The sequence below is a fragment of the Phalacrocorax aristotelis genome, chromosome 19 (genome assembly GCF_949628215.1).
Source record: "Phalacrocorax aristotelis chromosome 19, bGulAri2.1, whole genome shotgun sequence".
Taxonomy (NCBI): Eukaryota; Metazoa; Chordata; class Aves; order Suliformes; family Phalacrocoracidae; genus Phalacrocorax; species Phalacrocorax aristotelis.
In genome coordinates this window covers 4267780-4281329 of record NC_134294.1, presented here as the reverse complement: position 1 = coordinate 4281329, position 13550 = coordinate 4267780, and the positions used below count along the sequence as shown (strand labels likewise).

At 46.9% G+C, this 13550-nt stretch overlaps 1 protein-coding gene across 2 annotated transcripts in view; it reads right to left on the bottom strand.

Annotated features, from left to right (window-relative positions):
- Window positions 1-3596: 3596 nt before the first annotated feature.
- CASZ1 (castor zinc finger 1) overlaps window positions 3597-13550 on the bottom strand; it is a 96719-nt gene continuing 86765 nt past the window's right edge. Inside the window, exons 18-19 of one of the 2 annotated variants that reach the window (XM_075113747.1) lie at window positions 12450-12743; window positions 3597-9076 (exon numbers count right to left, since the gene is read on the bottom strand). In XM_075113747.1, the coding sequence (XP_074969848.1) occupies window positions 7833-9076; window positions 12450-12743 (1538 nt within the window). In that variant the 3' untranslated portion in view covers window positions 3597-7832. The remainder of the gene's footprint in view (window positions 9077-12449; window positions 12744-13550) is intronic. The other variant, XM_075113749.1, reaches the window with a different exon arrangement.

Here is a 13550-nt window from a genome sequence, read left to right as displayed (position 1 = left end):
GCTGCTCGACCAAAGGGGCGTTAAGTTTGGAGCTGATCAGGGCTTGTAAGAAAGATTCCTGCAAATTAAATTAATGCCTACCACTGTATAAAAACTGTTCCTTATAGGTCTGGGACAAAAGGCAAGGTGTAACCTGAAGCGCTATTTTCCTACTAATCTCTAAAAATTCCCTTGCTAGACTGTCTGTGAGAAGCACTTGGATGAATAGCGACGATCGCCTTTCTGAGCCACCATGATGGCTCTTGCCTTCATTTTCAGCCAACGCCGATAATCTGCTATCTTTATTTCTGCCCTTGTTGGCTCTTACAGCTCCAGCAAGGACAGGTCTCCACGGGCTAAGGCTGGACTAGGTGTGGTTGGTTAATGACATCTAAAAACCAGGATGATTGGAAGCAGCAGCAGAACCATCTGGTCTCCCATTCTGTGTCCTAGAATACTTTGAATGCTGCTCTTTTGTGTTTGAGGCGATTGAACTTTTTCTGCCTCTATTGGTTTAAAGTCTTGAGTTGCTCTGAGAGGCGAAAGCAGTGCTCCTCTGTTTGAGCTTCCTGTTTGGGCTGGTGTCAAGGGGTGCTCCCGCTGTGGGTGCCTATGTCGGAGGGTGCTACAGAAGACATGGCAGCGTCCTGAAGAGTGGATCTCTGGTGTCTTACGTAAAACAGGCCCCACAGTTTTGTGGCTATGTGTGCCAGTGTAGGGTCCTGCACTCACAAAAAAATGCTGTTACAGGGGTACGCTTGATGTAATCAGAGTACAATAGCAGCAGCAACTGCCCAGTTTTGTCCTGACTTCAGAACAAGCAGCCTCGCTAGGTGTCTGCTGCTTTCGCTGACTCACCAGCTGCAGGGGCTGGATGCAGAACTGCGGATGCAGAGCTGCAGCGTCACCAGTTGCGAGGGCTCAGAACGAATGCAATGGTAAGGCTTTGATTTGTTCTACTTGCAGCTTCTCCCATGACTTAGTCATTCTTTTACGAAGCGTAGTCAGAGTTCCACAGAGAGCAGGCAAGTTCCAGCAAGAGCTTTCAAGCAATGAGTCGTGTCGTTCACGTCCCCTGTTCCCCCCTGGAAACACAGTCATGTAAATATCCCATGTGCTGTGGGCAGAGCTCCAGTGAGAACAAACCTCTGTGCTCCGAGGTCGGATTAGGAGCGTGTTCAGATAATGACATCTGAAAACAGGATGGCTGGGAGCTGCAGCAGAGCAACGAGGGGGCTTTGAAAGAGAGAGGAGTCTAATCCTCTCTGCTAATAAGGAGTCAGCTGCTGCCAATGCATCAGGCTTGGCAAGCGCTGCTTTGCTGCTCCTGGACTCTGTGACGGGCAGCAGAGAGACGCAAACACCCAGCTGCTTTGAGATGGTAGGGGAAGAGCCACACAGGAGGGGTTTTCTTTGGGTGAAACAAGAACTTTGAGGGACTCTTCCCCCCATCCCCAACAGCACTTTGGCAGGACAGGGATCAGAGCAGCGTTTCGTACCAGGCCAGCATCTATGAGCTGGTCATCTGGCACTGCAGAGGCTGTGACCAAGGCTAAGTGGGGATGGATACACCCAAATACGGGCCATTGGTGCAGAATGAATTGCATTTTGCAGAGCACTCAAGCCTGGCCGTATCAGGAGGGCAGCTGCATGTGTGCTGGTCTCTGTGCAGTCTTTGTGCCTCATCTGTGAAAGAACAACTCTGGGCAGGGTGGAGGGTGCAGGGGTCAACACTGAGGCAGCTCTTGTGCAGGCTGTGTCTTGATACACGTACACATTTCCACACGGACCACTAGGATGTGTGCTCTTCCACCGACGGGTGAGTACTCGGGGGCATGTCGTTACCTGGCAGGTGACTTGAAGGCAGTTGCTTTAGAGCATGTGAAGTACTGTGAACCCCCCCCACAAGTAACTTGCTTACTTCCTTGTAAAATGGCACCTACTGCCTGTCCCCATCTGCCGTGTTCAGAGCAGGGATGCTGGTGATGAAAGCCTGCTCTAGACCCGCCTCTGGGATGGAAGTGCCCAGGCCTGGGATGAATCTTGGATAGGAGACCGGTGGGGACAAGCTGTATGGAGCGTGCAGAGGTTTTATCTAATCTGTTGTTCCTTTACCGTCAGCACTCATGACTGCCGGATCAGTTGTACCAAGACAGTGTTTCGTTGCACTGTGGCTGTCTGGACACCCTCTTGCCTGAGAGACTGTCTCCTCCCAGATGGCAGTTGCTGTACTTTGCAAGTGCATGGTGCACACAAGTTTCTGCAGCGGGAAAAAGCTATGGAGCAGCCAGGTAAGGAATGCTTTCTTTCCGACCTTTCATGCGTGGCATACAGCTTCATGTGCTCTCGCTAAGTTCTGTCAAAGTGTATGGCTTCAACAATGCATTTGACTGGAGATCAGCAGCTTTATTAGCCCCCACCCTTTCTGTGCAGACAGGATGTTTCATTCATGCTCCTCATCTCTCCTTTGTTAGGGTGACAGTCAAACATCTATTGATTTAATGGGTTTTGAATGTCATTGTAAGGTTTCAAGTGGGTTACAGCAAGCACAGTTCCACCACCCTGAGTTTGCAGGCCAAGGGAGGAAGGGAAAAGTCAAAACGTGAGCAGTCGCATCCCTAATTCCAGGCCCCAGTTTAGCAAATGGTGGCGATATAAGCATCGCTTCTGTCGGGGGCCCCCATGAGCGGTTCAAATAAAACTACAGGGCTGCATAAAAAGCCGGAGGCCAGAGTCCATGTAAAGCGAACTCCATTCCTATTGCACTTTTACCACTTAGTACCAGCCCTAAAACAGTGGCTGTTACATGAGCGCAGGGCCATTACTAGGACTGCGGTGCTTTAAAAGACCCGAACTGCTCCAACACTTGTTAGCTCTTTAAATAATAAAACACCTCCTCAGTCAAGAAGACAACTTGATCACTTGAAACTTTGGGGTTTTTTTTTCCAGTTTTTATTGAGTGAAAATGTCAAACCTTGCATCAGTCATGCAAAAAAAAATCAAATAAATAAAACACATATATTAAATTTCTAATAGCACTAAATTCAAGTGGAAAAATATTCAGTTCTTAATAACGCAGGTGCTGAAGAGACCAGATTCAAGTAAATCAGAGCACACCATCCTGTTTAGGGTGTTTTTTTTTCACTTTCTGCATTTTTGTCTCAAAACCTATATATATATCTATATATCTATATATATGTATATACATATAGATATATACACACACACATATATATGTGCATACATATTATTTTTATATTTATATATATACACATACATATTTATAAAACATTAAAAAGAGCATTGGTGGTTCAAGCATTTATTTCCCCCCCTCCCCCACGGAAAGAAAAAAAAAAAACAACAACAAAACAAAAAAAATTACACATTAAAATTCAAAATGAGCTAGCAATGGCTTATAGTCCTAGTGTGCAATATGGATATTACAAAAGGCTAGAATCCTCCCTCTTTGTCTTTTTTTTTTCATTTTTGTTTTTTAAAGTTTTTTTTTTGCTACATTGGAAAATTTTTTTAAATTTTTTTTTTTCTTTACAAAATTCCTTCCACGCAGACTTTAATCCAGTTGAGTTTGTGGCTAGAATGAACGATCTAGTCAATAGTTTTTATGTCTTTTTTTTTTTTGCTCTTCAGCAGTGAATGGTAGCAGAATCAGGAGGGTCCATCTCAAGGTTTATTTTGTTTGGTTTTTATCTTGGTTTGGACAGAATAGTTCCATTTCCTCTCTCCTCTTCCCCCCTCCTCATACAGTTAGTTGACTCTCCCTCTCTTTCTCTGGTCATTCTTTTAAGCACATATTTCAATAGTATTGTATTAACAGTCCTATTGATATGATAGCTTGAAGTGAAAAAACCACCTCGTTGTAATAGGGATCTTTGTGCTGTTGAGGCCTTTGTTCAGAAAAGCCCTTAAGCACGGGCTTAAACCTGTGCCCGTTCAGAAAGCATCTGCCTAAGAGTTTCGCTGAACTAAAGCCTTAACATGGCAGAATAAAAAGACGGGTTTAACTTTCTCAACTTTTTGTTGTTGTTGTTGCGAATAGAGACATAGTAAGAGATTTACAGAAACAAGACTTGGAGAAGGTTGAGTAAGACGCGCTCTGGGGTAGGGCCAGCCTGCTTGGGTGGCCCTGCCTGGGAGGGCAGAGTGGCCACTGTCCCCTGAGGGTAGCTGACCTCTGCGGGGGGTCAGGCCCTGCTCGGGTGTCGCATTTGGCAGGAGCCTGTTGGGAAAGAAATCTCATTCCCTGTGCCAGCTCCCGGAGAAGAGGTGATAAAAGTTTGGGAGAAAGGCTGAGATGTCAGGGAGAAGTAGGGTGCCTTGGGGGAGAAAATGGTGTGCATAGATAAACACAGGCCCTTCTGGCACACTCGGTCCCACAGAAGGACACGTGAAACAGGGCCCCGTTCCAGCGCGGATCCTGGTGCAGTTGCACTGGCCCCACCTGCCTAAAGCCGCCTCCTGGGATGATGCACTACGCCCAGCGCCAACCAAAGTGGGCCGGCGTTAGCAGAGCTACTGGGAGATCTTTTACCCCTTTTCTCCACACACTTCTGCTTTCTCCCACTGTCGTGCAGTGATTCAGTCAGTGGAGCCTGGTGAGACGTGACAGGGGAGAGGTAAAAACACTACGCCCCGGTGCAGGTTCCCAGCTCCTATCAGCAGGGAGACAGCCAGTCTGTCCCGAACGGAAACAAGCGGCCCAGGTGAGCCGTGTGCCGTGCCCCTGAAACCGGGCTCCCCCTCGCCTTCCGCGTTAACAACACCCACAGGCAGGTCTCGTGGAACCTTGCAGGATGTTGTACCAAGGGCAGTAGGCTCGATCCTGCTCCCACACAAGTCACTGATACACATCGTGTTGACTTCAGTGGTACAAAATAAACACATCTGTTTTGCAAGATGTGGCTTGTGTTACATCCAAGGATTCCTCTTGGAGCCCATCACCATACTATCTAAGTAGTTGAATATGGGAAAAAAATGTACAAGTATAGAACCTGCAGCAAACGCTGTTAAAGTAAAATCTTTTTGCCCCATCCCATTTCTAGAAATTCCAGGGCCTCATTCCCACATTCTGACCCAGGAACGTGAGCTTCATTATATTCAAGGATTGGGTTGTGCTAGAAAACACACAGTTGAGGGCAGGGGATATACCAACAAAACAAAAACAAACAAAAAAAACCCCTATAAAAATAAAAGCCACACAAATAGCTGATAGAAGAAAAGAACTCCGAAGAATTAAATATACTACAAACTAGTAATAACAATATTTCATTTGTTTTGTTTTCATTTGTTTCACCTCTACAAAAATTCAAGTTAGAATTCGGAATCGTGCAGCTCCGGTCAGTGCTAGGAGTGTGAAGTCAGCCTCAAACCGTAGCATTAAGGCCCCCCTCCCCTGCCACCCCCTACAAACAAACACTACACTGAGGAAGGAAGAAAAAAAAAAGAAGAAAAAAAAGAGAGAAAAAAAATTGCACGCAATTAACCATATCTAAGGGCTATCCAGAAGGCAGGTGACCCCCCTCGTCCCCCTGGCGTTGGTGGTTTCTCTTTTGTTCTATATATAGTAATAACCTTTACAGGGAAAATACTGTACAACTTTTTTTTTTCCTTTCCTTTTGAAACATTATCTGAACATTCTGTCCCCACATTTACACAGCTGAGCTGCTTGTTTATAAATCAGACCTGATCTGCACCAGTTCCTTAGGGAAATAATTAAAAAAAACAAAAACAAACAAAAAGCAACCTAAACTTCTTGAGGCCTTTATCTGTTCAGGGTGAAAACAAATTATGGGGATCCCTTGGAGCTGAAGCGCTCGTGGAGTTGGGCGGGAGGGGGTGCCTGCATGATGTTAGGGAAAAAATCATGTTTTGTTTTTTTTTTAAAAAAGGGACAAACTTCAGACACAAGGAACCTTTTGCTAGGCTGGTATACCTACGAACTGGCACTGAACTAACTTATCAGAATTGATTCATACGGCTAGTCCTTCTGGAGCCCAGGTGCATGTAGACAAGTCCTCTCTCTTAGTCTCAGGTGAGGACTTGGGGTCAGACAGCTACTGTCCCACCCGTCAGAGGCCAGGACAGTTTCCTGTAGTGTGTGTTCCCAGCCTGGGCCAGGAAGAGAGCACAGGGAAGAGCCTGTAACCAGGGGAAAGCCCAGGCTTCTGGAGGTGGCAGGTCTCAACACAATACAGCTGCATTTGCTTACGCAGTGCCCGAGCTATTACACCTACCTGGCAAAACTTATCAGCATGGACCCAGAAATGCATTAATTCTTAGCTGGACTACATCCTGGCCTCAGCTAGCATCTCCCCCCGTCTCTGAGTTCTCTGTGCTGCGTAGGTTGCAGCAGCCTCATGTTTTGTAGCTGCAAAAACCATGACTGGGCCAATAGCTATACAGGTACTGCAGATCAGTGTTGTCCCTGCTCCCCGCCCCAGCGCTGAGCAAAAGAGACCTCTCAGTCTGAGCAGGACCGTCCCACAGTGAGATCCCGAATGTTTGCCTGCCTTCTCCTCCCTCTTGTGTGGTGCCTTCACCCTCTCCCAGAAGTCACCAGAGATCTGTATCAGTCCATGCAGACAGACAGACAGACTTGCCCATCCCCAGTGAGGGCTGGGGGACATACCTGTCATTGTACGACTGCTTGCGTCAGAGAGCAAACAGTATTTTCAAGGCTGCTTTAATGGCTAGGACGCGTTTCCGTGAGCACGGTGCTCCTTGTGCTGCACCGTGGGCCAGAATGTCAGCTCACAACCTCCTGAGATGGGGATACTGAAGCACCACAAAAACGCCTCACCCTCAACAGAGAGGAGGCACCTGGGGGTTGGGATGAGATGGAACTGGATGGGAGATTAACCCCAGTCCTCCAGTGTGACAGACCCTTGAACTGCCCGCTGTGTTCTTCCCACGTTACTTCAGCTAAATCCCTACAGGCAGAACAGCAGGGATGAGGAGAGGTGTGCTACAGAGAAAAGTGTAGACTGAGGAAGTTTTACAATATAAATAGCATTCAAAATTATTATCATTAATAGTAAAAAGGATCTGGAAGAACAGAGGAGTGTCCCATTCCCACCCCTGCTCATTCATTAATGCGTCCTCATTTATGTGACAATAAATACCCACTCCCACCCTTGCTGTCTGATGCCATTCATTTAATGCTGGAGAAAGAAGGGGGGGAGGGGTGGGGAGAGAGAGAGCGCGCACACCCCTCACCCCCTCCTTCCCACTGGCAAAAGCTGAGCTAGTTGTCTTTGTGACACCAATTCCTTGAATTTTATATATGTGTGTGTGTGTGTACATTATATATATAGAGAGAGACACACACACAAATATATAGTTCTAAAATTCATTACCTGTTGTTCCCACCCACCCCCCTCCAAGAAGTGGAGAATATTATTAATATCGTACAACTGAAAACATGGAAAAAATAAAACCAGAAAGAAAAATGGGGGGGAATAGAGCCCCACCCATAACAAAGGGTCCCCAGATGGGTACAGGCCCCACGCACCGTGCAGGGAGCAAGGAAAAGCAGCTGGTACCCTCAAGGTTCATGTCCGTATAAAAGGGTATTTTTTTTGCTGCATCCTGCCCCCGTGTTCTGTGATCTGCAGAATGAAGTGATGCAGCACCAGTCCTGCTGCGAGCCTGTCTCTCTTACAGGGCCTGTGGAGGAGTATGGGTTTCCTTCCTTCCCCTCTCTCTCTCTCTCGTGTGTGTGGCACGGAGTTTGTTTTTCACTTGCCATCCCAATCTTTGTTCTTGCCTCATATGGGGTCCTCTTAGTAACTCTGTGTAAGAGCAAAACCACACCACTGCCGCCATTGTCTCTAAGATTAAGGAGAAGCTGCTGGAGCAGCAGCAGGGGCTGGGGCAGCAGCTGGAGCGGGAGTGGGGGCTGGAGTAAGGGCTGGCTCACCCTGTGGCCTGGAAGCATCACCGTGGTCTGTGGAAGAAGCAGCCTCCTCTGGTTCTCCATCTTCTTTAGTGGCCAGGCCCTCAGGGTCAGGCAGCGATTCTTCAGAATCTGTGTTCAGGTCTTCCTCTTCGTCATCCTCCTCATCGTCGTCATCATCATCCTCCTCTTCATCTTCCTCCTCTTCTTCATTCATCTCCTCCTCATCATCCTCTTCATCCTCTTGGGAAGAGTCATCCTCATCCTCCACATCACCAGAGCCAGATGCCACCGCCCCCCTCTCCTGAGGCGCGGTCCCAGCTCTGCTCGGCGATGGACCTTCAGTGACCTCTGACTGCTTCTTGCTGAGGTCCAGGGAGTCATTGAGGCCCACGCCAGCCGCGTTCTGCAGGAAGAAGAGGGAGCTGTTGTTGTCAGTGCTGAGGTTGAGGGAGCTGTCCAGGTTGATGGAAGAGTTCTGGATGTCATACTCGAGAGTGGAGTGGGCGAGGCCCTCAGGGCCAGGTGAGATGGCAGGAAGCTCCCCTCGCTCCTGCTTCTCATGTTTGCGCTTGTGCGAGTCCATCTGTGACATGCCCACCACTGTGTGTTTGCAGCCAGGATAGGTGCAGTGGAAGTGGGAGCACTTGAGTTTGTACTTGCAGTCAGGCACCTCGCAGTCCACGCTTGAGCTGAACTGGCAGAAGCCAGCAGCACTGATGACGTCCTGCTTGCCGTGGTGCTTACGGTGGGCTGTCACCTTAGTGCTGTCAGTGCAGCGGAAGCCACAGCGCAGACAGTGGAAGTGTGTGCTATTGCCAGAGAACTGACAGTCTGGAAAGTTGCAACTCAGTGAAGACTTGAAGCGTTTGAAATCATCCAATACCAGGTTGTCAACACGATCATGATGCTGGGCGTGCTTGTACATGTGGGTACGGCCACAGAACTTGTAGCCACAATTCTCCCGCGTGCAGTGGTAGTGAGTAACCTTGAGAGAGAATTGGCAGCTGGAGTCCTTGCAGTCCTCGTAGAGGTCATAGCGCCGAAATCCCTCCAGCATCATCCCTTCATCCAGCATCTTGCGTGAGGATGCCGTCTTGCGGCGCTTGCCAAATGGGGACATGTCCTCAATAATCCAGAAGCGTTTCTTGGCCCCCGAGGCAGTTGGCATTGTGATGGTATTCCCTGGGGAGAAAAAGCAGAGAGTGGTGTTGCTGACAGCCAGGTCTCTCCTCATCTCCTAACCGTCCTGGCAAGCTCTGTATTTGCCAAGACACAATGCTGCAACTGTTCCCACCCAGCAGCTCATCCCTGAAGCTCTGAGTAAGCCTGAACGCTGGGATCGTGGGCTGGCTGATGCCTGCTGGACATGGCTTCCTCAGGTTTCAGCACATCCCACCTTGCCTCTAATTGCTGCTCCTGTATACTGATATTGTCCAAATGCTAACTGTTGCTTCTCTGCTTTGCTACTCTCACAGTTTTTCCTGCTGCTTAGTTCATCTCTAGTTCTATTTTCCTCAAATCAGACTTTATTTAATACAGAGGAGCTGGCTTGTTCCAATCCAAGGACCGAGGTGTATTACACTGGGGTTTGAGGTGGTAAAAGAGCTTAAACATGCTAAAAACTGGCGGGTGTATGCTGTTTTTCCCCATCCAGGCTCTTGCAATACACTGCAATTGCCAAGGACAGGCAGGAAGTGAAGGAAGATCCCATGCGTGATTAAAACTGCAAGGGGGGGGAATTTATAGAAATAGGATGGACTTTGGCCAGGAGACTGCAACATCCCTCACTGTAATGAGCCTACATATTACGATGAGTGCACTTAGAAAGACAGATGGACAGATGTTCAATGGGGCTAATTTTCATCATCACTAGCCAGTGGACTCTGAGAGAAAATACCAGTTCTGCAGCTTTCCCTTGGGTCTCAAAAATCACATGATGCCCCTAGTAAATAAAGGGCCCTCATCTATCTTCCACTTTCATTCACAGGGCCAGCATAACTGGCTAGTGCTCACGTCCCCTAGGATCAAGCTGACATCAAGGACTCGACCTCATTATATCTATTAACTTTTTTTTCTTCTCTGCTTGCTATTTCCAGAATCAAACCACACTCTCCAGTATCAACATGCAGCACAGACAAGGTTGGAGGCAAAAACTTCTCACCAGGTGCAGAATTGTGAGTGTAATTGGAAATTATAGCTTGCAACTAAAACATACTCTTTTTTTTTTTTTTGCCTCTCTTCATGCTGAAACTGCCATCCTCTTAAAAGAGGCATGATTTGCGACATGCAGTGCCTGGGGCCTGAGAATCCAGAGCAGCTTATATCCTTGTCTAGGAGACTGAAGAAACAGTCATCTGTTTGACTGTTGTAGAATTATCTTTTTTTCCTGGCCAATAAGCAGATATTAGAAGTGATGCTATTTTTGCCATATCTGGCCCTTCAAATGACAAGCCTTTAAGAGAAGGTGGCGATCATTGAAGGAAGCCTCCAAAAGTTCAACTGGCACTGTAGTGAAAGATCCAAGTCAAAGGAAATGGTAGCAGCAACCTGATCGCCCACATGGTTCACGTGCCTGGGCTATGCAGACTGCAGGATAAGCAAAGAACAAAAGATTTTCCCACACCCCTTTGTTACATGGCACTTCTGTACAGACTGCAAAAAAGGACACCAGCTTGGGGGATCCATGGTGAGACCATCTTAGTGGCACGTAGCTGGTGGGAACCGCACGTTAAGGCTAATTTAACCGGCTACCAATGAAAGAATAAGTTTCTGTCACTGTAGATGTTAAATTAGTAAGCTCTTAGCTATAGAATCTGTGACCAATTACTCTCTGCTCTCCCCCCCCCAAACATCTGGTATTGTAAAATCTCGTTCTCCGCTTCCAGGCGACTAGTATAAGTGCATCGTTGCCTGGACACATCGCTGCTATCCAGATCAACTCCTTACTCCTCCTTCTAAAAAAAAAAAATTACAGCCACCACATCAAGTCTTTTCTCAATAATATGAACGCTCATCTTGCCTGCCTTCAGACAGGAATATGGGATAAGCTGTCTTAGGGGAAAGACTCTGGATGGGAAATCCGGGAAATAAACTGAATTTAGCTTTTACATTTTTTTAAACTCAATGTACCTGCCCAGCTTTTACAACAGTTCAAACAGATGTGCTTAAAACTTCATGTAAAACAATTTTATTTTCTCATTCAGAGCAAGAGTGTGAAAAAGACATGATAACCTGGTGCACTCTCCTCCGTTAGCCTCTAGACAACGTTCAGTCCCTAGCACCCCACTGCAGCCTACAAGCTCCCACGGATGCAATCCCAACGGTAAGTGCATGCCGTAAACTTGTCTTTTCAACTACTAATAACATAAACATTCAGGGAACTATACAAAGGTAAAAAGAAAAGAAACTTAAAAATATATAATTAGAGGAAAGCACAGCACAAGGTTAAGATGTTTCAGGTTGCATGCAAATCGGTTAAAGAATAAAAGAAGCAACAATATAGTTTCTTGTGAGTTTTGTTCATTGGAACACACTCCTCCAGACAAGGCAAGGATCCTTCTCCTGCCATGAGAAAAAGCTGTGAACTTCCAAGCGGAGCTGGTCCTCCAGCCTTATTCCCAACCATTACCTTGGATTTGCACATTACTAAAACTGGCAAGAAGAATGACTGGGACATTTGTAGGCTGCCAGAATCCTCTTAAGTGTGAACTTTAGGCACAAATATGCCTTTAATTAACTAGAAAAGAGCTGGGAGTTGGGAAGAGAAGCCAAAACTGAGACACACCCTAAAAAACATTCCCAGCTGGAACAAGAACCTCCAGTCTGAGACATCTCTGATCTTAGTCACACATGGGAAACATGGCAGCTTAGAACTAAAAATCTAGATGTATTTTCTGCAGCTGTTAAGAGCAGATGTAAATAACAGCGAGTGTGAGAAACAGCCTGAGCTGTCTGATGATGTCATCGTAGTGACACTGAGTGTACTTCACTCTGTTACTAGTGCTGGGGAGAGCAGCCCTGAATTTTATGGCTTTGTATATGAATAGGAAGCAGTGAAGCTTACAAGATCTATAAAAATACGGGAACTGGGTACCTTGTCAGACATTTACCTGCTGAGATGTGTGCAGCAGACTATGGTAGGCACTGGGCTGGGTGGCCTACAAGATCTAAACAAGAATTCCAAGTCCCATTAATGCTACGTGAGCAAAAAGTTTGCTTTGTGGCCACCCTGCTGTTATCAAGAGGCTGAAAGCGCATTTTAACTATGGAGTCTGCTAGATTTTTGTTGTAGTTTGGAATTGGTGGAAATTGCTCTCAGGTACCCAAATGTCTCTCTCTGATTTGCTGTGGTTTTGGTTACCCATCTTAGCTGGGGTTACTGGGTCAGCAGACAGAAGGACGAGGTACAGACGGGCCCTTGGAGAAAGTTAAGTAAGACACAGGGTGACGTGTGCTTTTTTTACTGACCCAAAGGTGCAGAGAAAAAAATGTGGCCAGGGTGAGTGGGGAAGGAGGTGGGCACAGGACACTAAGAGAGAAAGCAAAGAAGTGTTACCTGCTGCGTCCTGAACTAAGGGAACGTCACTTTTTACTGGAGTTGGAGTGGCAATGATGGGCGAAAACCCAGCGGTGCTGGCGGCAGGCATGACAATGCCTCTGCTGGATCCAAGAGTGGCACTGAGCAGAGAGTATGAGAGACAAGATGGAGAGAAAAGATAGGGGAGGGTGGGAAGGGGAGACCTAAGCAGGGCTTGTGAGAAAGATGGAGGCAGAGATGGTGGTTGAGGTTGTGGTGCATTGTGGGTAGCATCATCGGCAGCAGCAGTAGCAGTAGAAGGAACGAGGCAGCCTGGAGAATGTGGAGAGAAAAAAAAGCAGAAAAAAAGAAAAAAAAAGAAAAAAAAAAACAAACAAAAAACAAAAACAAAAACAAAAAACAAAAAACCAAACAAAAAAAAACACAAAACACAAAAGAACTGAAATGAGAACCCAAGAGCAGAAGCAATACGATGAAAATGGAAAATACAGTCACAAATGTATGAAACAAAACTGTAACAGAGAAGAAACAGAAGGTGAGGAACTGACAGCATCAGGAAGAGGAGGGTTGTCTCTGCAGAAGGTAAGGTGGCTTTAGGGGCATGGGGGGAGAGCTTTCATGCAGAAATTCCTGCTTGTTTGGGCCTTGTTCATCTGCACGGTGCCAGCTTGTACCAAGTAACAGCTGTAAGGGTGGTCCTACACTTTGGGCGGGTAGAGTCGCTCGCTACCAGGCTCGCAGTGGGCAGCCATTTCCTAGGAAGGGTGGCTTGGGGCAGGCAGCGTACTGACAAAGGAGCGTGTGCCAGGAACCACTGTCCCACCAGAACTCTCTGGAGGAGCTTTAATGTCATGGGGCAACCACTGCTGTGGCCCAGCAGCGTTCATACAACATATGGTTAGACGTGCTATGTGATAACCTTCATCTAACTGGTGCGGAAAGAAAAGTAGGAAAATGTGTGTGAAATTAAAGCAAACTCAGTGAGTCTGCCTGTCTAGAATGTAACACTTAACCCTGCAAAGGACAGCTAAGAGACCCCTGGATCACCACTAGATGATAACAGAATTCATAAAAGATATCTGACTACTGGAAAGACAACCCTGGAATACAGGGCAGTGG